At 38.9% G+C, this 25,907-nt stretch overlaps 1 protein-coding gene across 1 annotated transcript; it reads right to left on the reverse strand.

Moving 5' to 3' along the window:
- Nucleotides 1-2,030: 2,030 nt before the first annotated feature.
- On the reverse strand, nucleotides 2,031-25,708 carry USP38 (ubiquitin specific peptidase 38). The gene is made up of 10 exons (XM_065837312.2): nucleotides 24,876-25,708; nucleotides 23,722-23,857; nucleotides 18,592-18,721; nucleotides 18,240-18,341; nucleotides 15,313-15,471; nucleotides 14,479-14,672; nucleotides 13,767-13,860; nucleotides 12,820-12,926; nucleotides 10,384-11,734; nucleotides 2,031-5,308 (listed from the first exon to the last, which is right to left on the reverse strand). Exons 1-10 carry the CDS (start codon nucleotides 25,558-25,560, stop codon nucleotides 5,147-5,149), a joined length of 3,120 nt encoding a protein of 1,039 aa, XP_065693384.2. The 5' UTR covers nucleotides 25,561-25,708; the 3' UTR covers nucleotides 2,031-5,146.
- Between the last annotated feature and the right edge of the window lie 199 nt (nucleotides 25,709-25,907).

Genomic DNA, 25,907 nt, shown 5'->3' on the forward strand with positions numbered 1-25,907 from the left:
GGGTGTGCAGTCGAAGAAAGTGTGGAGACCACTGGCCTCAAGGATGCTGTATGATCCTACAGCTGCTAGCTGTAATCAGATATCCTGTTGCTTAATTCAAATCTTAATGTCTATCTGAAATACTCCCCTCAGTAGCATATATCCCATTTACGCATTGAGAGGTTTGGGTTTTTTCTTTCCCACGCACCAGCTCCATGTGCAACCACTTGAGCTCTGTGAGCTGCTGGCCACAGCTGCCCGTCTCTGTCAGTGCTGCCCCAGTTACACACTCTGGGCACAGAGGTGTCACCAAGGGGGCTGGGGACCATGCCCCACTTGAGCCAGCACCTGAACAGGGGGGCCGGACATTACACCTCAGATTTCTCCTGCAGCCACCGCTGCAGAGACAGGAGCTGATGCAGCACCCCAGTGTGACTGCCTCTGGCCACCCACAGATGCAGATGAAGGTGAAGGTCCCAAACGGCCATCCAGCAAGGCACAGGTCACAGGCTACAGCTGCTCTTCCCCTTAGTGTCCAAGGAAACCAGCCAGTAAGTAACCCAGCATGTCAGTGCATGCGGTAGGATGCTGTTTGCCAAGGCAGCAGTGGCAGGCTGTGCATTTTGACTTGCCTATCCCAGCACTTCTACAACTGATGCCTAAAAATTTTACCCGCACTGGAAAGAAAAGGAACAAGAAATGTATATCGTGAATCCACACACTTGCCTAGAATCCAGCAGGCCTATTAAAAATACTTCTGTTTCTAAATAAGAAAGCAGTATATCGTATCTTCAAATGTTCATCTCTGCTTCACTCTGGCTAGTTTTTTGTTTCCCCTTTCATCTGGATACTTCAATCCAAGCAAAAGCAAGACTCACGGTGAATGGAGGGATGCACATGCATTCAGAAAACCAAAAAGCATGTGTGGTAATCCAGTGCTACACCACACATCACAGTCAGCACCCTGACCACAGGCCAAGTCTCCTTCACCCCACTTGCTGAAAGAGGGATACTCGCTAGTTCTGAAGTCCATGCAAAAGGTAGGACTTGTGCAGGTACACAAGCCAAACGGTGCCCCACCATTTTCAGTTCTCAACCGTTACATTTGACCTGACACCTATGTAATTTAAGAGTACATTACTCATAGCTATGATTTCAGATTAAGCTAGACCTATAATGACTGGTTGCAGGGAACATGACAGCTTTTAAGATAATCTATTCTGACCTCTTGTTTAGATCACAGGTCATTTGCTTACCCACTGAAAAACTCCAATGATTTACATGTGATTACAGCCTACTGAGGATTTCAAGTATTACAACCCACTACATCTCATAGCAGGTTGTTATCAGGGCAATCACCCTCATGTTAGAAATTGAGTACATTTCTTTGGCTCGCAGGTCTTCCTAGCTTTCACTTTCTGTAACTCAATCATTTTTATACCCCTCTGCACCAACACCACCCAAATTGAGCAGTCAACCTTTGTTGTTGTTACATCCTAGTTCAGTATTCCCTTCATCTACACGTTAAATCTTTGAGCCTTAAAGCACAAAAAAGGCAATGTGTCAAGATGGGAAGCCCAACAGAAGAGCCTATGTCTAGGAAGGGACTAGACCTGACCTCTGGTTTATCAAGACTAGTTGCCTACTATTGAGACTCCACTATGCATTTCATTTCTTTCACAGATAAACATGGCTCTTCCTTCAAAGCAGATCTCTGCCTGGAAGGCTGTTTCAGAATTAGTTCTAGTAACTAGGAACTTGGTTTCTAACCTAAATCTTTATTTACAGAACCTTCATACCCACTTACTGTTGTTCTACCACTCCTTTAGCTCACAGTGCTTCTGCCCTTCACCTGTCACTAACACAAAAAAAAAAATAGTAGTATTCTGACTCCATAAAAAACCTTATTGCTACAGAATGTAAAAAAAGGAAAAAAAAAAAAGGCTTACCCACAAAACTAAATTTCCAGAGCATACAGAAAATAAAATATTATTTAACTTTCCAGATTAGGGAACAAGGGCAAAAAGAAATGAAGAAAAAAGAGCGAGCCAGAAGTTGTGACTTGTTTAGTTATCCAAATAAGCCCTTTCTCTCCTGATCCTAGAAAAGCTGCCTTGTAGATACTGTAATCACTTGTTACAAGCGTGACATTCACGGCAATCCACTGTAATGCTCCACATGAAAAAAACTGTACAAAATTAACTGTATGGAAGAACATTAATACAACTCCACCAAACATTAAAACAAAAACCAAAAGACAATCTCTTGTTAAAAGGAAACAGGATTTTAAAAGACATACCAACCTTGAATTTGGCACAATAGTGTATCCTTCATGAAAGGAAACAACAAAAAACCTGAGCTTCAGAAACAGCGTTACATATTTTGTATCTTTGTATTGATTCAGTTTAGAGGGAAAACAAATTAAGAACGGAGCCCAAAACATCAATAAACAAACCAACCAGTATTCATCCACAGGCAACAGAAATTCAAGTACCATATATACACTGTTCTCTCACACTATGTCCAGAAGATAGAAGCATGCAACACCATTACTGTAAACAATGACAACAGGTGTATATTTTAGCATGAAACACTTCTCCACTTTCACTAGTCTTATTGAAACCTTCCATGTTAGGCATGAATCAGCCTACAATGGTTGTCAGGTCAGCAAGTAGGCTTGCAAGTTGGTATTGTGAACTTTAAAATCTATTTGTAAAACCCAAAGTAACTGTGTCAACAGTTGGGGATTGGACTGGATGATCTTTCGAGGTCCCTTCCAATCCCTAACATTCTGTGATTCTGTGAACAGAAGTCAACAAGTGGAAAGAAACAAGTTATTTTCAGTTTGAGACACACCATCATTTTATACCTAAGGAGATCCAACCCTATTGGCATTACTCACATACAAAATAGCCATATTTAACACCTAATTTAGATCAGGCAAACAAGGGTGTACAAAGCCTTCTAAGAGACCATGAAATAAATTTAGTACAATAGGTATACAAAACTCATACTGTTTGTTATTTTTAGGTAGGCTACATAATTTATATTTTTACTATGAGAACATAAAAACAAAACTGACCTCCACAAAATTATGTTTTCATATAGAGCAAAACCACTTGCCCCTGCTTCTACTTACTAGTGTTTTAAAATGAACAGTGAATTAATACAGAGAGACAAAACACTCCCATTGTAAAGCAACCAGTAGACAGCTCATAATTTGGGAAAGGAAAGCCAAATGAACCTATCATACAAAACATTTTAAAACCAGAGCTAATTGGCAGAGAAGCCTAAAAGGCAATAAAAAAAACTCTCTTGGACTGGAAGTTATAGAATTTCAAGGCAAAGTGAGCTTTCAAGAAAACCTCATCCAAGCCCAATGAAATGAGAACAGTCTTCACGCCAGTCTCATCACCAGCTAAACCTCCCAGCTCAGAGACCTACAACTGAGACAGCAAAGAAAGCAGAGCTCCGAGCCGAGGTACCGAACGAAGCTTGGAAACTATTAAAGAAATGAAAGCGAGTTTCCTAGCTTTCTTGAGCAGTAACGTGATTCTGCAGCAGAGTAAGCAACATTGTTTTAGTGATAATATAAAAATAGTTTGCAAGCTAAGTTACCTTTCAGACTAAACTCCATATATTTTATATCATATGAACAAGGTTAAATTTTTCTCATCTTATGCTTTTTAAAGGCATTTTTTAAAAGAAATTTGTTTATTTTGTACAGTTAAGCTAACACCTGCCAGGTTTGCATGCTTTTTAAGGATGCACTTTGTCACCTAGTAGAATATAAAAACACAGCAAAACAGTGCAGAAATTTGTAAAAATACTTTAAATAAAAATTTACACTTCACTATAAGATTATTCAAGTTAAGAATTAATCACCAGATTCATCAGTGCAACTCCTTTACTTCTTTTATCCTCATTGCACAAAGCTGCTATTTTTGCCAAGACTGAAAGAGTAGTTCCTCAACTTCTGCTGGCCTAAAAAGCAAACACTGCCCCCTAGACAGCATCATTTTGGTCTTCTGCCAAGTGAAAACCTCAACTCACCAGAAATTTCTCACTACAAGCAAAATGAGAAGGCAAAATTTCAAAGGTCTGCTAGAAGCACAGATCCTCTGCAAGGATCAGGACAGGCAGTCTCTCTGTGATTTCACAAGCATAGCTCAGTATTTATGACCAGCTTTTTTCTTCACAATGCAGGCCACGCAAGTTATAGATCACTAGGTATATTTTTTTGAATCAAAAATAACAGACAAACTTACTGCATTTCAAGCTACCAGATTTTTACTTCTGGAAACCTAACGGCTTTCTATAAACGTCTTGTTTTCTAATACTGATAAAAAAACCTCAATATTTTTTCCCCTTTTCTGCAGCCTCAGAAAGTTCATTTTAAATTACAGTACTGCAAGGCACATACAGAATCTCTTCCTTTCCAATATATAGCAGATATATTCCCTGAAATAATTTTAAAATCCTCAAAACAATTAGAAATGCTACAAAGTTAGTAATTTCTATTTAAAAACGTTGTTCCTACAGAACATGCAGTCTCTTGGAAAACAACTTAGCAAGTATTTATAAATTATTTTTACTTCTTTACATTTATACTGGAAATACATTAAGTAATTTCTACTCTGAAAAGTACTGTATCATGTCACATTTAAATTATTGCCTTCATTATAAATTGCATCATCTCTAGAAATCCATAAAGGTACCGGATTTGTAAATAAGTGGGGGTGAGAGATTATGTATGCAGGTTAGACCATCTGAAAGGATTTCCACATAAAGCAACACCAGAGTAAAAAATGAACTTTCTTCATTCCATGGATGAGGACAATAGAAACAGATGTAAGTGCGTCTGTTCAGTTTAATGCAGTGTCGTTAGCAACTACTGAAAAAAATCTCTATTTTCTGTCTTTTGGGCAAGCATCTCTTACTAGAAAAGCAACTGAATTTTTAAGAGGTAGTTTTTTTTTGCCATTATGCGCTTATTTATTTCAAAACAGAACCAAGAAAAAAAAAAAAAAACGAAACCCAACATTAGCTTTTGAACAAGGATCAAGTCTCAAAACTTGGTACAATATCTGACAAAGTTCAATATTTTAGTTGTCCTCAGCAGTAACGGGCTGCTTTGGAACCAGTGTATTCCAGGTTGTCTTCATAGTCAAAAGACTAATCTACCAACTGTACTGAACCCACCCCCTCCTCCTCCACCTGTTGGTCCACAACTTCCCGGAGGGTCATTGTCATCAAATCCATTGGGTCGGAAAGAGCACGAGGCTGAGGCAGCTTGAAGTGCTTGTGTTCGAGCACTAAGCTCCTGCTCCTGAAATGAAAGAGTAAAGACAATTTGCAAAAACAAACAAACAAAACAACAGAACACACCCCGCCCCCAATAACCTCAAGTCCTAGAAGCACCTTATTTCTAGTAAAGCCTTTTAAACAGCTTTTAAAGCAACATCACTAACTTCTGGACTGCTAAGTCTGAACGGCTACTTTGTTGAACTCCAAGTTGAACACCAACAGTCAGTCTGAAATGGACAATTTCAATGAATGTCAGTAAGCCTACATGAATCATAATTAAATCCATTTAAGTTTATGCCAGAACTTTATAGCAGCATGTGATGTTACTGAAGAATCAGACTGCTGATCAAAGCTTTTGATACACATTTCACATGAATTTTCATCCTAGCAATTTAAAGATGCCCTTGTTCTTAGTTGCCAAATGGAAAGGTAAGACCGTTAAATGAATATTAATTATTTAAAAGCAACTTTTTTATTCCACTCAGATAACTGCATAGAGTAACTAAATACTCAGATGAAAAGCCAAAAAGATGGAGAAGCTATTTAGTTTCCATTCAGTGCAGCTTTTTAACTTCCAAATGTTATTGCTTTTACTAATGTTAAAACTGAGTTAGCAGTCTCAAACACTATAAAATCAGGCTCAGCTGCTGGAAAGAGTACCTGCACAAGTAGCAGAAAGTAGCAAGCATCGCCTCCTGCCAGCTGCTTTTTCAGCTGAATGCTCTGGTGGCTTCTCTAGACATGTAAGAAGCGCATGAGCAGAGGCTTTTCCCTCATTACAGAGATCATAACCTATTTTCCCTCTGGCCAACTAGCATCACAAACCTTATAGCAATTTATTGTCTTTAGTTTCCCTTTCTTAAACTGGCCACACACTTCAGAAATTGGAAGGCAGGTGTTAGGCTCTAGAGGACTGACACAAAAAAGACAGCAGTTCTGTACAAGCTTTTCTTTAGGAAACAACGTGGAAGTATTCAGATGCTAAATCTCATATCGACAGTCTCCTTCACGTGACAGCCACTACACACCTCCCTAAAGGCAACTGGAACAAATTTTAATTGGGTTTTGGTAATTACACACATTACCTTGAGTTTTTCCTTCTCTTCTCCACCTCCTGGTGAAAGCGAGGAACAGAGCCAAGAGTCTGGAAGACTGTTTCTATTATACTACCATGAAAGCACTAAACTTAGTCTCATCCAGGTACTTTCACAGGTGCTAAAAATAGTACTTGTGGGTTTAAATTGCTCTGCCCTCTTAGAAAAAAACATAGTCTAAGTTTAAAACTAAGGCTAAAACTAATCTTTTATACTAAGGACTGAAATGCATACTCATTTCCAAAATTATATAAAATATATTTGGAGGATATTGGCTGCACAGATATGCTTGCCATATTCCTGAAAGACAGTATTACGCTATCTCCAGCAATACGTTGATTCTTATGTATCTGCTAACTATAAGATACATCAAAAACTAAGTAAATTTACTAGGAATAACAAGGGAATACAAAGAACTCGCTTCCAGTACTAGAAATCAATGGAAAAAATGACTAAAATAGCAGGCCTTGTAGGAATAGATTGTTGAGTTGAAAAACTACACTGCAAAACTGTTTAGAATAGAATTTCTTCTTAAAAATCAAACAGTGGGAGACTCACCACTGGGTATTTTTGTAAAATATTTTCGAGACAATGTTTGGTTTAATACATCACAGAACCAGATCAAAAATGGGAGTTTTTCCGTACTCCCTCTTCCACTTACATGCTCCTAGAGAACCATTTTCTGGCAACTTCGTATCTTTTAAAACCCAGTGGTTGAGTTTTACCTAAGAAACTGTACTATGAAAGAATATAAGCATCAACAATATGTTTGCGGATTATGCTATATCGAATAAAAATCAAAATCGTAGGCAAAAGGAACACTAGAGTCTTATGCCTCATTTTTTTTCTGCCAGTTGTAGATAAAAGCATTATTTATTTTCATTTCCCTTACTGCAGTTATTGAATAGCACAAGGTTTTGGCATAGCTATGCACCTAAACTATTTCATGTATGTTTCATATCACATACCTTTCAGAATACCAATTAGCTACAACATGATTGTTCTATCACTAGGTTTCCTTTGAGGGAGGGGACAATTCGAGAGGAAAAGCACAATTACAAAGATCAGCATCATCTAACTGATGTGCAAGAGATGACTCCCACAGCTCGGGAGCTGTGCATCAGCACATCACATTCGTACAGAGTGTACATGACTTACAGCTTTTATCAACCACTTAAAGATACTGTTCAGAAGTAGTCAGAATGCACCGAGAACAGGATAAACCTCATCCATGACCTCAGCTTCATTGCTATCATGTACAAAATGTTCTCCATAATGGATGGAAAGTATCTCCATGTATGCACACACTCATAAGAAGTGTGGAGTAGTGATCAAATTACCAATTACAAAAGTTTCTCGACAAAGTATTAGTAGTAAAAACCACACACTTATTTGTGTCTTCAATGCTAAAAGTGAAATTATTTAGCAGTTTAAGATCTTTCATGCTCTACTCCTCCTGTTCAGTAGTTTGAGTTAAATGAGCACATTTCTTTCTTCTCTGAAGGTATATACTGGTTTGATCAATATTAACCCTCATTAAATGGTTCTAGTATAGCATACAGCACTGGCATTTTTTCAAGAAACATCCTTGTTTCTTAAAAAAAGGTCAAGTGTTTTATCCAAACAAATACTAAAATCAGGTATGTAGACCTCGGTAGTCAATATGGTTCTTTGGACTAAGAAAAATGCAGAGCATTCCCCCTGCTTTCCACTTGTTCCCAGAATAAGATTTTTAATTTGTTTTAACTGGAGCAGGAGCTACCCACATTGCATGTTTTGTTATTTAAAATGGAACCATTTTTGTTTACCATGTGGTAAGCTGGTATGCAATATTAAAACAAAAGTAATAAGCTAGAGATTTTTTGGAACATTTCTTCTGAAAAGTACAGGCTTTCTCAGGACATAAAAGTATTCTTAACTTCACAGGAAAATACTAGTTTAGAACTCTGAACGACAATAAAGTGCAACATCTCAAAAATACAACCTAATCTAGTGAATCACAATATTGGTACTAATTTGAGAAAAGCAATAAGTGAGCATTTCTAATCAGCCTCATTTAAGTTGAGAATAGAACAAGATCTCAACAACCCTGAGATAGGCAGAGCACTACAAAGGCCAGTACTGAAGAATCCAAAATTGAAAGGTAGGTAAAAGATCAAAAACTAAAAAAAAATAAAATAAGCAAAAATACCCCACAAAAACCCACTAAAACCCAACCAAAAATTAAATAATTGCATTGTTTCTTCATCTGGAAGACACTGTATTTCTTTTTCCCCCCTTTTTAATTCTGAAAGAAAGGTTTTCAAAAAACTATTAACTTGGCTTTCACTTGTAAGTTATAAGAGAAAATGACTGTGTGCTTTATATAACTTCAGGTGCAAGCTCTGTAGAGAAAGTTTTAGTCTGGAAGATTATCAGAAAACAACTTGTGTATACAAGCTAAGTGACTCTAGTGTTTATAAAAACACATTGATTTTTCAATGGATCTAGACGTACAGCAGTATTCAAAAAGCCTAAAGTAATAATTGCTCACCATATTCCAGAAATTTCATCAAAATGGTCTTTAAAATATTAATGCAGAATAACATATTTAAGAATAACTTCATTATTGAACAAATTATTTTCTTAATACCCTGAGAATGTTGCTTGTTCCATATTGGCTAAAGCATCTCTACAGATTCGAAAAAAAAGCCTCAGTTATGCATACTCAGATAAGTCACCTATTCCATTATTAACACTAAAGTATGTGACTGTAATAACTGAATTCAACAGCAAAAACATGCAAATAAGAACAGTTACTAGGATTTCTATTCTATGTGGACGACACTGTTCCTCCTTTAAATGTTTGGCTTTACTTAAAAAAGGGCTATAATATCACTGTAGTTGTTGTACTACTTTTCTGCAGGTTGTGTTCTTAAAGCAGATTTTTTTCCCATTACTCTGTTACCTAGATGTTGCAATTATATAGCTAAAATAAAAAAATAATCTGTCTTCAAGTTTGAAATTTCACAATTAAAGCATTCATGCATCATTGGAAGAAGTCACAACAACTGAGTGAAAACACGTCAGCTGAGACTGCTGCTAAAGAAACCAGTTTTGTTCTACCCTGTCCAGTCAGGAGGAGAGGCTGTTTGGGACACAAATGCTTTAACCACACAGTCTGAAAAGAGGACAGTTGCAATTTAAACTCTCTGTTCTCTTGTTTATGTTTGTAAAACACAGCTGTAACAACAGATTTTTCACAGACTTAGTTGCTCTTTTCAAATTTGAATTTACCTAGTTTTTCTCATTTGAATAGTTCTGAAACTCTTACAGGAACAGCTTAACTGAAAAAGCTCACAGTAAAATACACCTTTAATGTTCCATCACCTGGATCATGCAGTAATGTTCAAAGCAAACTACATTTATATGTAGGGAGCACCGATTTTTTTTGTAACAGCAACTAGGTAAGGTGAATTTCTCAGAACACAGAGGGTGTGTGGCTGGCAGTGTGGGTCCTGCGGAGGGAGGCGGACAGGCAGAGAACGGAAAGTGGAACCTGGGCACGAGCATCTGCTCTTCACTTCAGAGGTTCTAGCATTTGGATAAGCCCAGTCATATTTAAAAAAATACACTCCAAAAGAAAATGTGCTAATAAGAGCACTGCTAAGAGGTTTCAAAGTATGCTTTAGCTACTCTGGCGATTTATTCCTTAAAGGCAATGAAAATTGGAACTGTATGAAAAGCCTTCCCTGCATAGAATTACCAGTGGTTAAACAACCTATGCAAGCATCTCCACTAAAAATCTAAACTGAAAACAAGCTTAACCCATTTTCCTTTACACTTCCCATCTAATGGTGACAACCTTAATATGATGCCTGTCTAGCAACATCAAGATGGAAGTCAGGTTGGTGATATACAAGGTTAATATTCTAGAACACTTAAACAATAAACTTTTCTTTCTTTTAGACTGTCTCTTGTGAGTTTCGAGGAGACCACTCTCTATATACAATTTCTGTCTTACCTGCAAGTACAGTTTGTTATCTTTTGTAATTGCATCCATGAGGTCTTTTTGTAGGGGAGGGTCTCCATTTACCCAGAGTCCATTTGCCGAATTCGTGTTGAAGCCACTGGTGCTATTCTGTTTTTTGTAGAACAGAACATAAGCAGTGTCCTTTGGAAATCTACTGGTAATTTTCTGGACTGACTGAAATGAGGTAAATGTCACTCTGCTGTCATTGAACAGAAACCATTCTCTTGGCATTTCAGGGTCCAACTCATTTTCTAAAACAGTACAAGGACTCTCCTCTGTCAGCAACTTAGCCTGAGGAGAAACTAAAGAAAGAGCTGTAGACTGGTGGCAGAGTCCTGACGGCCCTGACCCAGTAACATTTCTAGCATATGAATAATAATGTCCGCTTTCAGAGGATACACCAGAATGCACCACCACAGAGCTTAACATGTAGGGCACTAGCTGTGGGCAGGTCACTTCATCAGCACCTGATGGCTTCAGTTTTTTAGCAAGGTTTTCTCCAATATCAGAAATCTCAACACCAACAGACCAACTGCCGGAAACTACAGCCAGAGGAGATGTTGCTCTTTTGACTGGCAGTTCCAAAACCAGTGGCAGAGACACATTGTCCAGGATTTTGCGCCTTATATGACACTTAGGATCATATGAAAATCTCAAAAGAGTGAGAATGAGGTATTCAGGTTCCTCAATGATTTGCATAGTTTTCTCAGCATTCTGTAGAGAGGCACATTTTTCACAATAATACTTATTGTCTCCACTGAGGATCTCAGGTGCCAGAAAATAATTCAACAAGTCTGTGACTGATGGAGTGTTTTTTCCTACTAGCCTCTGAGACATATCCCCATTATCTTGAACTTTGTTGAGTTCTGAATTTGTGGTATTCTCAGAGTTTGGCTCAGTAGAAAGATCTTTTATAGTTCCTTCATCCATTACTGTGTCATGTCCACCATTTGCTTCCAAATTATTGAGAAGTGTTTCTCCAGTAGGACTAGTTGCTGTAGTGTTAGTTTGCACCATGTAGTCATCTTTCACTTCAGAACGTTCCACACATTTTGGGTCAATGTTCTCCAAGGAAGTTGGAGGGCAGAAAGCCAAAGAGAGATCTGTAAAAGCTTCTTCCTTTTGAGATGTACTTTTGCAGTTCAAACAGCATATAGTAGTCTTCAATTTTCCTCCAAACATCTTCTCTATCAGAGTTCTTTCTTCACTTCCTGTACAAGGTGCTTCTGCAAATACCTGTGCTTTATGGACAGTTTCTTGTGTCTGGGACTCTTCATTTGTTGTACCTTCAGAAGTCTTTGTTGAAGACAACGCTTTCAAGGTTCTCTCTTCTTCATGCAGCCTGAATAGAGAGAAAAAGAAATCCAAGTAGCTGTGCTATTTTCCAAACAAATATTGCTGCACCACTTCAGAGGTTTTTTTTCCAATTATGTTGAAAAATACAGATGGTAAAGTGGCTAGAAGTATCTCATGTTAAAAAAAGCTATTTGCTATTTTTTATATAAACAAGCTGAACCATACCAGTCAGTACTACTCAGAAGACAGTATAAGAAAAGTACAAATGCATGTAATACGGGTCTCAATATATATAAGTCAAAACAATGGATATACTGAGAGAACTGACAAGTATTAAAAAAGCCTGATAAACAATGCTTTTATTATTTATCATTACATTATCTTAATAAATCAGTTCTCCAACTGACTGGTTCTGTATGTCAGATTTTGTAAGAGAACAAGTAGCTATTTATATAGTGCCAGACTATTTCCAAAGAAAAGAAAAGGTCACGATTTTGCAGCCAAGAAAGTTAAGAAACCACAGCAAGAAAAATCAAACAAAAAAAGAAAGATACAATTTACACAATTTCACTATTGAGATAAACTTCTCCAGAAGTGGAACGTGTCACAAAGCAATATTGCTCAAGCCACGTCTCAGCAAAATTCTCAACAAGCCAAAATTAAAGAGGGCTACTAATAAACTTCTATTTGTTTGTTTTATCTGTGCCACAGTTCAATTACTTGCTTCTTAAATTGGTTATAAATGCAGGTACCTCTCTTCATGACTTATCTGACTCCACCGAGGGGAAATTCCAGATGCACAAACTGCTTTTAGCAACCACATTAATTTTAAAAACAGGACCATGACTAACATAACACCCAAGTTCAGATATGTTAAAATGGAACATTACTACCACAACAACCTGCTTTAAATGATGTGGAGACAAGATGGCATCCAGATTTTACCATGGATTAAACCTATGAAGAAGAGTGTTTCACAGACCATGCAGAAAACCAGAGCCAGTCAGGAATGAGGCCCAAAATTCCTGGTCCCCACTCATGCAGTAGAACTGCTACATGACTGCTCCCAAGAGATCAACATTATGTGGTAAGACCGTAGATTCATTTCCATTAATGGCACAATAACTGTACCTGTCTAGCAGGAATCTGAGATATTCCGAGCAATCCTGCTGGGATCGAGGAGTGAACCACGGTGGTCTGGAGGCCTCAAAGAAAATTCTAGGAGCATATGCTTCCCTCTGTTAGCATAAGAGAGGGACAGATGAGGTTACATAAGAATTTCTTAAGAAAAACGGTTGTAGTATTTGGATACTGACCACTGAATTTTTGATTACATTATTCTAGAGGAGCTGTATTAAACATACGGCACATGTAAACATTAAACCACTTAATCATAGGAGGAGGGACCCATTAATTTTGTGGTAATCACCTCTAGTACAAATATATAAGTATTGGATCCTGCAGGCAAATATTAAACGTGTAGGGAGTGTAAACCAGAGAAGTTATAACAACAGTCACTGTGTTCTTGCTGGCAAGCTTAAAAAAATAAATGTTCTTTCTTCAGAAAAAAACAGTATTTCATATGCACCAATTTATTTCTAAGGTGATTCAGCCTCATCCCCTTCCCAGCAAGTTTATTGCTCGTAATCAAAGAGAACAAAAGTGTCTTATGTATTTCTAGCACAATATTCCCAACATCTAATAAAGTTCACTTGAAAATTTGAACAACAATAAAATTTAGTTTAAAAATCACTGCAGAAAGTCGCAGTTTATCCTAGAAAGTTGCATAGTCAGCTCATGTACCAGGGTCTTATCTGGATTTTTGAAATTTTGACTTCTCAAAGAAAAGCTGTTACTGCCCATTTATAAAACCAATAAAGTGCCACAATGTTCTTCTTATGAAAAACATTTCTCTAAATCCATCCACACCATATGAACATTTGGACTCATTCCCCTACAAATCTATCATATTTATATCTTTAACATACTCAACAGGACTCCCATAGCATCATGTTTGTTCCTAAATTTTGGTACACAGATCTGGACTTAAAAAAAGCAGATGAAATAAACTGACATACCTGGGTATGGGCCAAAAATGCAAAAAGATGCTGTAATTTTCTCATTAGTGAATTACACCCATTTAGATTTAGAGATAGAACACGTCTTCTGAAACTGGAAAAAAAAAAAGACATAGGCATTAGTTTCCTTGCTAGATTTCTAACAATGCAGTTCTCATTCCAGCTCAAATATTTACTTCAATTTGAAAGAAAGCAAAACATGAAACCCTACCCTACCCTTCAATACCTGGATTCCACTCCAGTGCTGATGAAAAACTATTATACAGTAGGAACTAACTCTGCAAAAACCTATTTTTTAAAAGATTTAAATGTGTAAGAACGGGCTACAGACAAGCAACAAAAGCATCAGCATAAACTTTTTGACAATACTGAAGGGAGCAAGGACAGTGAGGAAAAAGGGACTAAAGGACTTGTCTAGGAAATAGGAGTGAGAAATATTATTCCCATTAATGGAGTTGGTACTAAAAGGTTACTGTTAGCTCAATGCATGTACCTTTTGGTACTGGACAGAAGGATCAGGATTTTTAATGGCCAAAACTGCAGTTCCACAGAGCTGGACTTCAACTCAGCAATCAGTAACTGCATGCAAAGAAACCCACTAAGCTCTAGGAAGCTGAATGACCTCAAGACGTGTTAATATTCTGTGAAAAGCAAGAACGCAACAACTGCAACAGTGAATTTGCAATGAAAAGTCCTGTTAAAACGGACTTACTCTGTAGCCATAAAAAGTGCCTGAATAACGCTGTTCATGTAGCAAGTATTTCCTAGATTAATTAGACCTGTCTTCCCTGTTTCAGACTTTCCAGAAAGTCTAGATAGACAAGATGGCAAAGAACTGGATTGAGAAGTCCAGGCACTCTGACTGAGAATCAACTTAATTTTCTCTTCACTGGGTTTGGGCATATCCTGCAAGAGAAACATTTAACGTGGTTAATAGGGTTTTGTATTCGCTTTTATAACAGGTCCTGCCATTCAGCAGTCTTGTATCTTCACTTGCTCCCGTATTCTCCTTGAGGGTCTTGCTATCCCTGATAGCCTAGAAGATACAACCCCTCCCAAGCCCTCTTCTACACGTTCTTCACTTAACTCTCAAATTGCAGGAATAAAGGGGCTGGTGGTCACTTTTGACCCACATTTTCACAGAGTTCTTTCTGTCACCAAAAACTACCTCTCAAATTTCAAGCTTTAACTGACCACTAAATCATCCTTTATTCTGCTAGAAATACATTCCTGCTCTGTCAAATCACAATCTAAGAATGAAACAATAAAGTCCAAAACACCCGCAATTAAATTGACAGGGGATTTATAAGCTTCAAAACATGTAACTACAATACTACTGCTATCAAATCAGTCAGTAATACCCAAGTGTGTGTTTGGGGTTTTTTTTTTTTAGGGTTTATTTTATTTTACGTATATATATCTATATATATATTTGCCGTCTATGGAATTATAGCTTTCATAATTGGACAAAACCAAAAAAAACCCAAAAAACCCCAATAAACACGAACAACCAATACATTCCACCAGCTTAATATTTCTAATATACCTTAATAGCTTCCAGAATGGGTTCATAGAGCTCTGGAAATCCTGAATAATGATACATCATACAGTGTATCAACTCAGTTAGCTGCATCAAGAAGGCTGTACTGGAAGGTAAGCCATCTCTTTTGAAGGACTGAACCAAACTGACCACATGTGGGACAATCTGAATGGGGAAGAAAAAAAAAAGTGTTAAACAGCAATTGCATATTTGAGCTTTTCTGTTCTACAAACAACTTCACTGTTCTACACCTGTCAAACGACACAGGACCTTTTGTTGTCTTTGTAGGACATGGTTGAGAAACCACGACTAGAAAAACATGCACTATTCCTTACCCATGATAATTTTCAAACAGCACAATTCATTTTTGAACACTCTCTTTAGCTCACATATCACGTTTTGCAGCTTTATGAACTTAGAAAATGCATGTTAAGATTTTAAATGGTCAAGTGTCCAAAGTACTCATATTAATTTCCTTAGCAGCAAACATTTTGGTTTTGTGCCACCACTAACAGTGCAGTATCCTGTTCTAATTTCACAGATACAGTTTTTAAAACAAAGTATCTCAACTTTTCTTCAACAGAATCTAATGCTTGGGATATGAAGCCAAGGAACATATTCATCTTATTTCAGTCTATAAGATGGAAACTGGCCCACAGCTCCACCTAGTGAGAGAGCTGGGCTAAATAAACCAAGACATTAATGTACAATGAGCTAAAAAAGCTTTCCACAGATATCGTAATCTATTTGAGGATTAGTTCAGATTAATTATAAATCAGAAATGTTTACTCCACCTCCTTCAGTGCAGCTCTGTCTGTATTTTCAAACGCATAAGACTTGAATATTAGTCTTAGAATATCAAGTAGGAAGTTACTTCAATGCAGTCCTAAAGAATAGGGACTTCTCACTGTGAACCAATATATTTTTGGATACCTCTGTCAGTTTCCAAGTAATCAAAATGCATTAACTGTGAAAAACCTGATGTAATCATTTCTCACCACAAATTAGTTTACAAATTTTTCAGTAGGAAAGACATGAAATAAAGAACAGCAATTATAAGAATATAATGAATTTAGGAAAATATACCAATCGCAAGAACTAATATACTTCAAAACACCAAAGTAAAAGCGCCCAGGTGCAAAATACTCATTTGCTACTTCTTCATATGTCAGCTGTTCTGTAAGCGTAAGGTATATTTTTACATCTTTGAGAAAGAAACCCTACTCTTTCAATAAGGAAGATATCCACTGTTTAAAAATACCAAGAGGAAGCAGTATGTACTACAAAAATCAACAATTAAAAAAAATTCCCTTGTTCACTTTATAAATGTGGGTACATGGCAATGAGGAAGAAATCATTCAACTCCAAGCATGAGATTTGTACAAAGCAGATGTGAGATACAATAATTTTGCACAGAGAAAGTACATGGGAAGACTAGAAAAAGTACAAGCTCTCTTGAGAGGCAAATTCTTTCTTACAGCATGCCACACAATACATACAGTTACACTTCGAATACATACAGAATTATCACTTTCGGCTTGAGGTTGAATTAAAATTTCGTACGTTGGTAGATTTTTACAATTCCATAGTACACATCATGGTAAGTTCAACACCGTAAGTGCAAGGCAGTGTTTTTCTTCTATAAAAAACCCAAGTCATTTATGCAAACAATGCTCAAGCATAGGGAAGGGGAATGTTAATTCAGATGCATTGCAAAACAAGTTAATTTATATTCATCAAACGTGCATTTAACCATTTTGCATTCAGACCATTTATTATAAAAAACTAGTTTAAGTGCAGGAAAACTTTATACGATACTAAATGACAGCAGTAGCTCAAAAAATGACAGTGAAGAAGGCTATTCAAAATGGTGGGAAAATGGTCACGAAGTCCTGAAGGCAGCCGTTTACACAATACTGCGTGCAGCCTATGGTAAGAGTTTTCCTTGTTAAAGGAAACGCCTATTTCTAGAATAAGTCTTCTCATAGTGTACACTTTTCTTGTGGATGTTTTGTCTTCTCAGGAACAAAGAAAAAACCAACACAGTAAATATATGAAATGTTTATGTTTTGAGCATATTCAAGGCTACTTGGCTGTTCCATTTGCAACTCAATTTTCTATCCTAGGCCAAGACTAAGGCAGCAGAGGGAACAGAGAGAAACTTCAGACTTCTATCATTATGAAACTGTACCAGGCATAAAGCAACTACTCTGACCCCACTCAAAGGGTTTGTGATCCCTCAGGCCGAAGAGCCTTGGAAACAGCTTAGAGAAACAGTGTGCCAGGCTGTTACTATCGTTAAGTCTGAAAGACACATATTTCACTCAAACTTTAAGCTAAACACTGAGTACAAGAACAGGGAAGGCACTGTACATCTTGCTGTACTAACATGAACAATCATCGTCATACCCCGATATCTATCACTTTAGCCAGTGAACTGCGTTTTGAAGAGCAACCATTAAAAACAGTATCCTTCAGTCTGCCCACGTATACATTGAAACACAGATGTTCAGCTTTCTTAAAGTCACATACTTCTTGGTCTTGTGCATCTACACTGGTTATATAGAGCAGATAATTGGTTCTCTAAAGAACAACTATTTGGGGAAAACAAGGGCTACTTGCAGCCCAGCTTTCTCAGTCGACTTTACACAACATAAAATGGATTTCTAGAAGTATATGGTCAAAGATAGAATGCAGTCCACACATACTACTGCCAAAAATATGTAAATACCAGAAAGAACAATGCTTGTTTCCACTTACAGATTAAGTGGTTGAACCTGGAAGTTAGAAAGCCTAGTGGTCTGATTCTGTAACCTTGAAACAAAGAAGAAATCCAAGCACATCAATTCTGTTACTCTTCAGGTGCACCCACTTCAGAAATAACAAGTGAATGACATTTCAAAGAACTGAAAACCATTTATATAGTTACTTACCAAATGAAAAGCTTCTGGAGAATGCTGAAAACTAAGCAACATGTGAGAAAGGACAGCAAGGGCACCAGGCCTCACTAGAGGAAACCAAAGTCGATTAAAGACCTAAAAAAACCACATTTATTTCAGTAAATCCAGAAAGTGAAATTTCCATAAAAATGTAAACAGATTCCCAAATGCACAACCATTTGAATGAGAGTCATTAAATGCAACTGAAAGCTACAGATACATTTACATCTTCTTTGCAGAATACTACGATAATATATGTTGCAATACAAAAGATGCTATGCAATTGCATAGCTGTAACAAACTCCTTTCCCTCTCCTTCAATTTTGAACGTTCTTTTCCAACCTACCAATTCAATCTTAAGCAGAGTGACATCAATGAGGATGGTAAACTTCTGGACTGCGGCCAGTCCCTTCAGCAGTGCAATCACCCATGTTTCCACATGCTGAGCCAGAGGCCAGGACAACCAGTCTATCATTCTGAAAAATTAATGAACAATCAAAAACAAAGAAAAAACCAACAATATGCCACTTATTTTAACCTCAACAAAAAGATTCTATATATTACCCTGATAGTTGCACACTTACACAGAGACTCACAAGTAGTAATGCAAGGATGTTAGCAAGTAGTAAAATAATTTTGATTATATTTCAAGCCATTTATAATAGTGTTCTAGTTAAAACATTCTACAAATATAAAAAAACCTGAAATATATAAGCACATAAAATGTTATGTACTCTTGTTATTAAGAATACGAAATCTGGTTTTATAGACATTAGCATTTTTATTTTGAGTGAAAAACATACTACTTTTTCAAAGTGCCTGTACCTGGGAACCTCCCATTCTATACATTTTACCCCAAACCAGACCAAAACTGACTCTTAAGTTTAAATTTGAAAAGGAAGCCTCTTGAACTTAGAACTACATTCCTGGAAGCCAACTCAAATATTCTCAGTTAAAGAGGTAAAATCTAGTACTTTTAAATACATTGCAGCAGGTGTTAAAAGGCTCTCAAAATAGTCAGCAGCAGCCTGCATTCTAACTGTGCCCCAAAAGGAAGAATTTCACTATAGTTAAGAAAAAGGTAAAGTGAAAGGACTTTAACTGTGCCTAGAAAATACAGTGAAATATCAGCAACAGAAAATAGAGGCCCTTCTATCCTTTTAAATTAATAGACAATTTACACCAATACTTAAGGCAGACAGGTAGATTAGTTGAAACAATTCTAAGACACAGATGATTTCATAAAGCAGTACCAACTCAACCATGAAATTTAGGCTTTGTTTTTCTGATATTTTACTTGGCAATATTTCAGATTTTCTTTAATTGTTCACTAGATCCCCTTCTTCAAATCAGAGGAGGCATCACTAATTACTTGGAAGGAAAAAATTTTCACCATGAGGGCGGCCAGACACTGAAACAAGTTACACAATAAGGCTGTGGCACCTCCAGCCTTGCAGAAAACTCAATTGCACAACGCCCTGAGCAACAAAGTCTGACTTTGAAGCTGGCCCTGCCTTGAGCAGGGCTGGACCAGATGACCTTCAAAGGTGTCTCTAAATTTGTGTAACGCTACAATTTTATTCTATAATTCAATGAAAACAAGAAGTTAGAAGTACATTACTCCTCTTCTGAAAAAGCTCCTGATATAGATTATTTTTCAAGATGATACATTCTAGCACAGAGCTGAACAGGTTACAAGTATCCAGTCTAATACACATCGCTGTCACTACAAATAGGCATGATCTGTGATTATCAACCTGAAGCAGAACTATCAGTCCCCATGTTCTTCCTGGAGATTAAAAAAAGCTCCGAACAGACTGAAATCAGGGTTTCAGTCCTCACATTCCAAACTGAAAAGAAAATCATGGTCTTTAGCCACACCACACATGTATTCTGGGCATGGTGTATTATCATAAACAACCTAAAATTTACTAACAGTTTCTAACATTGAAAGGCTTCTCTGAAACAAGCAATCATTAGGACTGCCTTTTTAACAATTAAACACAGATCTTACTGGGTTTCTTCCATGTTACTACAAAAAAAGATTTAGGAAAAAACACAGCAACGTCATAACTGCCTGAAATTTACACAAAACTCTCACTTGCTCAGGTTGTTAAATTTAAACTGTTTATTCTGATCACCCTTTCAATATACTTTCTAAAATGGCAAATCAAAAAGTATGTAAAAACTGTTTTGTATTTCTGCAAAGAATTAACCTAAAACTAGGCCCCAAACCTCACAGTCTTATGGCCTTCAAACCTTCCCTTCCCTCCACTCCACTGTCATAAACTTGATATTTTTCAGCTGTGGCCCAAACACCTGCACAGGTAATTTAAGCATAATGACAATATACTTAGTTTTCTTAATTAATCTTTCAGACAAGCAGAGTATCCTATGGATCCCTACATTAGAATCACTGTCCTAAAATATCTGATTATCATCTTTATACAATACGCACTTTCACCCACACTGACTCAGAAACCCCAAATGAAAAATAGCGCTTTTGGGCAAGAGCTGGGGCTCCCTGTGTTCTATCCCATCATTCTGGATATGTGATGAGCCATCCTGTGCCACCGCTAGTCAGGATAATTAACTACTAAACTATTCAACATTGCTACTAACAGGACAATGGCTATCATTTACATATGATTAACCTTGTAAAGAGAAGCCTCATTATCTGTATAACAGATACAGACAGAATTCCCATTCTTAAAATCTGTTTCTGCTCTTAAAAGTAGAGTCAATGCTCTTAAGGGCAGAAACAAAAACTAGAAGGGGAAACAGAGCTAAACTTGCAGAGATGCTTGAGACTATGCTAAAAAGCATCAATTTTTTTGGATTCTTTCATGATTCCCCAGCTTGCCACAGAATACCTCATTGGTCAATTTGGGTCACCTGTTCTGTTCACCCTTCACTGCAAATATGACCCTTTTACAACCACTCACTTGTGGGATATAAGAGGTCTAACAGAAACCCTGGCTGCTACAGCAGTAAACTATAAACTTGGGCCTTTTCTGCACGCAATTCCTACTCTTAGCTCAGTAAAACTGTAAACAGCAGGTGTTATCAGCTCTGGAACTGAGTCTGTCTGAAAAACACACATCCAACTTCAGAAAAATGTAGTTACTTATAAGAACTTAGCCGAAAGAAAAAAAAAAAAAAAAATCACTAAAAGAGACTTGGTCTTGTCTTAACCAAAACCAGGACATCAGCAAAGATCAGAGATTTTGTTACTAAAACCACTCTACATTGCATTTACTCAGCTCCCGCTCTGCTGCAATCAATAACCACATTTTAATACAAAGGCAGATATTAATATGGGACATGATGCTCACAAATAAAAACAGAGGAAGCTTTTTGTGTTTGACCAGATTAAGAGAACCTTAAAGGCCTCAAGAGGACCCTGTGCCTCACATTACCCTAAAATGAGCAGGTCTCGTCATGGACATATGTGTGCAAACAAGCACAGTATTTCTGATATGTCTGGATAGAACAAATTTTCTCTGTGCAACATCAGACAGTACCTTCTTTCTCAAAAATATCTTCTTAACCACATCAGACAAAGACTCTGGCAGCACAGGTACAAATCCCTCATATTAGGAAAAACTAACCAAACAAAACCAATCAACCAAACAAAAACACATTAAACAAAAAATCCTCAGGCTACCAGGCACCCCTCAAAAAATTAACATATTTTACAATATTGTACATCTTCACCAACAGGGCAAAGGGCCTGGTCATGTCTGGAGTTTTTCTTGGCAAAATTTTCAGTTTCTCTTGCCAAAGATCCCCTGCTTAAAGTGCAAACAAGCATTATATGTGTTGGGAGGTTGAGCATAAGCCATCGACCTCCTCTGAGACCTCTGAAGCAGAGCCTTAAAGCAATCATATATCACAGAAGAGATTTAACAATTTTCTGCTTTTTTTCACTGATGCTTCAGGTAAGGTTTCATGAGACAGCTGAACCAATTAAGAACAGCTCAATGATGCCAAAAAGCAAGCACCTTTTCTTACACAAACTTGGGGCTACTATAAGCCCCACTGAACAGATGCAGTTTGTTAGTCTTCTAACTACACATTATTTACTTATTTGTGTTCAACTTCAGGCAGACTCTGCAGTGTCATGAAAGTTATCCTTAGTAAGGGAGCAACAAGGCCTCTAATTTGCGGTTGCCAGAGTTCTGCTCTCATCAGGAGAGCCTGGAGTTCTGCACCTCCTGGGAATGATGCAAGCCTGATGACAACACTGTCATGCGGTGCTCCAGACATTCCAGCTGCATTATCCACTTTACAATTACCACTCTCAGCCAGCAGAGAGTAATTACTGCAAAGGGTTGACAGAGATAGAAAAAGAAACTGGATACAGTGTTGACACAAGGGTATCTCCAAACAAAAACAACAAGGGGTACCTAAAAAGTTAATTCCATGGAACAGAACTAGATGTTCTTAAAATCAAGTATTACTTCAAAGAATGAACAAGGCAAGTAAGACTGTACTACCCTCTTAAAAACAAGAGGAAAACACCTACCACACAGCTAGTATTATGAAAGAGCACTTATCTGAGAATAACAGCTCCTATTACACCCAAAGCTCAGCACTACTTCCCTAAGCAGGGGCACGCAGAGATGCCATTATACAATCACATTATGCTGAAGCAGGTTAATATAAATGTTAAAGTTACACTAACACGAAAATTAATCACCAGTGTGTCACTGGTAAGCTATTAACATGCACAAATCCTTCTGAATTTTCCATCTTTGAAGTTCAGACCAGGCAAACAACTTTGCTGAAATCTGTTTGACTGAGGCAGATTCTTTTCAAGTCCCTAAACAATATTTCTTATCTCAAATTAAAATATTAATGCTGCTTCTTCTCATTAATGTTCTCAAATGAGATACAGCTTCTCAATTTAATGTAAGTATGAGGAATGTTTTCGGTGTGAAAACTGTGTATTTCACCAACATATGTAAGTGCAACACTACATAAATGCGCAAGTATTACACTACACTGACATGCATGTAGTTCAAAAACAATATAACAGACATTAAATTCTTTAAAATACTTTTTCTAAAAACCACACATTTCTGACAGCCTGTTTAACTGTGTTACTCAGTTTTCTACCATTCAATGCTCAACAAGAGCTTCTTCCATAGGCTTTAAAAACACTTTCAAAGAATTTCAAGGCCTTCATCTTCCTCCCATTTTCATCTTTCTGCATCAGTATTGTTCACATTTCTGAAGTTACCAACCAAGAGTACAATCTGAATCACAGTCCAGTAACTGTGCCACTAATCTCAATGTTTACTCATGTTTAGATGAATGACAAGAAGCACAACAAGTAGTTGTTTTTACATCATTCTGACTCTTCTATTATTCAAAAAAACTTCTGAAGGTTTGAGTAAAGATGGAAACAGAGGCTGTCGCCTGTGAATCCTCCTAAAAAGACTTTCATTCCCTTTATAATTAAATACAGTACCTGCACAGAGCTTGGGTCATACTTGCATCTTTCACATTTGGATCCGTAGTAAGGCTCCTGATGAGTACTGTAATCATCTGTAATGGGATATGCTGCACAAGACTTGCCAGTGCAACAGAAGGTTCGAAGGAAGTATCTGTAAAAATTGAACGTGACATAATATAATAAACTCAAAAAGAAAACCCTATAGAAAAAATATGCTTTGTTTTCTATCCTACAAGTCCACTATTGCTATAAAGTTTTCAGACAGTTAATCTACCCTATATCTAGCATTCTGTCATCACAAACCAGAATAAAATAAACATTTTTCAATGGTTTCAGTACAAGGAATAGCATTGAATTACAAACTCCTTTTATTCTTTCAATAGCCACGTGAGAAAGTGACAATCAGTCAACTTCCTTCTCCACCCTCAATGGAACTGAGAAGCATTTTTGTTCTAAAAAGAAGTATCATACGATTGTTTATCGTACTTGATATTAAGGCTAGTGATCCAACACAGATGATATTCCCCATATATCCTATCTCAACAACTGTCTGCTAACCATATCAGTTATGGTAAAATATGTTATATTGTTAAGGCACTTTCCAAAGTGAGCTAATACAGTACTGCATAGATTCCTGAGGTCAGAAAGGACCTATTTACAATTGTGTCTACATTTCTCAGGCAGTGAACTCTTCCTACAATACCTACGTTTTATATATTTCCTACACATCCCCCAGTTTTGTAGACTAAGTAGTTCCAAGACCTAAGGTATCTCCTAGAGGAAGCAAGGAGGAAGAGTAGCTTCTGATACTGAAAGTTTCAGTTTTTCATAGCGGGACACCCAAAACTCTGTTCTTGTGTACAATTTCAAGCATCGTAGCGGGAGTTTTTCCAAAACCAACGCAGAGCAAGCGCTAAACAAATCACCATTTCCCCTCTACCACTTTTTTGGGAAACAGAAAGGACGGCTTTGATCTCTTGACGACCAGAAAGCTACATTTTAGTATCTGGGTAAGGAAGCAACGGTTCCAAGGCAACATCTGCAAAGCTACCGATGCTCAGCGGTCGGGTTTTCCTTTCTGCCCGCAAATCCGCCGCTCGCGTTATCCCACACCCGCCCCGCCTCCTTCCCCTGGGCCCCGGCCGCGCTTCCCGGCGGGCGGCGCTCACCGGCGGCGGAGATAACGGCAAAAAGCTCCTGCAGAGATGGCAGCAGCGTGTCGGGCTCGGCCTTCCAGACGCTCCGCAGCAGCCCGCTGACCTGGGTCACCTGCGAGACGTAGAGGCGCAGCTCGGCCTCTCGGCTGCCCTGGCTCTGGAAGTGGGCGATGCTGCGGACCAGCTGCTGGCAGAAGGCGAGGGAGAGCTTCCTGCCGCGGGGCAGGCACTGCGGGAAGTCACCCAGCAGCTGGCACAGGCGGGCGCAGAGCGGCGGCGCCGGCCGCTCGCAGACTAGCCGCAGGGCCTCCACCTGCAGCAGCTCGAAGAGCTCCAGCACCGAGGGGCAGCTCATGATGAGGCGCAGCCCCGCCTGGATGTAGTCGAGGATGGCGGGGTCGCGGCTGCTCAGCTCGCCGTAGCCGCGCTGCAGGAGGCCGAGGACGAGCCCGCGGTTGAAGAAGGCCTCGAACTCGTCGCGGTGGTAGCGGCCGTAGGCCTCCAGTACCTGCCGGCCCACCTGCCGCTGGAAGGGGTCGGGGCCCTGCAGCACCAGCCGGGTGCTGAGGGCGAACATGGCGCGGCACTGCGCCTGGCTCAGCGGCGTCTCCGCTGACTCCACCACCCGCCGCACGATCACCCGCTTCAGCGGCAGCGGGTGGGACGAGCTCACCAGCCCCTCCAGGATCTTGTCCATGGCGGGTGCTCCGGGCGCATCGGCCCAGCGGCGGCGGCGGCGGACCGACCCAGGCCTGGCGGGAGGAGGCCGCCGCCGCCGCCTCCCCGCGGCCTTCCCCTCGCCCCGCCGCGCTATGCCGCCCCGGCGGCGGCCGCCACTCCCACGGCCCTCCCGCCCGCCCCTCGCCCGGGCGGCGGCCCCGCTCCCCCGGGCCCGGCTCGGGCAGCACCGCGGCCCCAACTGCCACTGCCGAACGCTCCCCCACCGACCCGGAAGCGCAGCGGCACAAACAGGAAGCCGGGCCGGGCGGCCACCACGCGTGCGCCAGCCGCCTGCGGCACGCCTGCTGCGCACTGCTCCGCCAG

This window comes from Patagioenas fasciata, chromosome 4, assembly GCF_037038585.1.
Source record: "Patagioenas fasciata isolate bPatFas1 chromosome 4, bPatFas1.hap1, whole genome shotgun sequence".
NCBI classification, from domain to species: Eukaryota; Metazoa; Chordata; class Aves; order Columbiformes; family Columbidae; genus Patagioenas; species Patagioenas fasciata.

Bases quoted from the DNA above. Each gene is read 5' to 3' on its own strand.
- USP38 (XM_065837312.2), bottom strand. From the start codon at position 25,560: ATGGACAAGATCCTGGAGGGGCTGGTGAGCTCGTCCCACCCGCTGCCG. The intron at 23,858-24,875 runs GTGAGCGCCGCC...CAATTTTTACAG, and splicing joins TGCCGTTATCTCCGCCGCCG to ATACTTCCTTCGAACCTTCT. The intron at 12,927-13,766 runs GTATGTCAGTTT...TTATGCTAACAG, and splicing joins CATTTTTGGCCCATACCCAG to AGGGAAGCATATGCTCCTAG.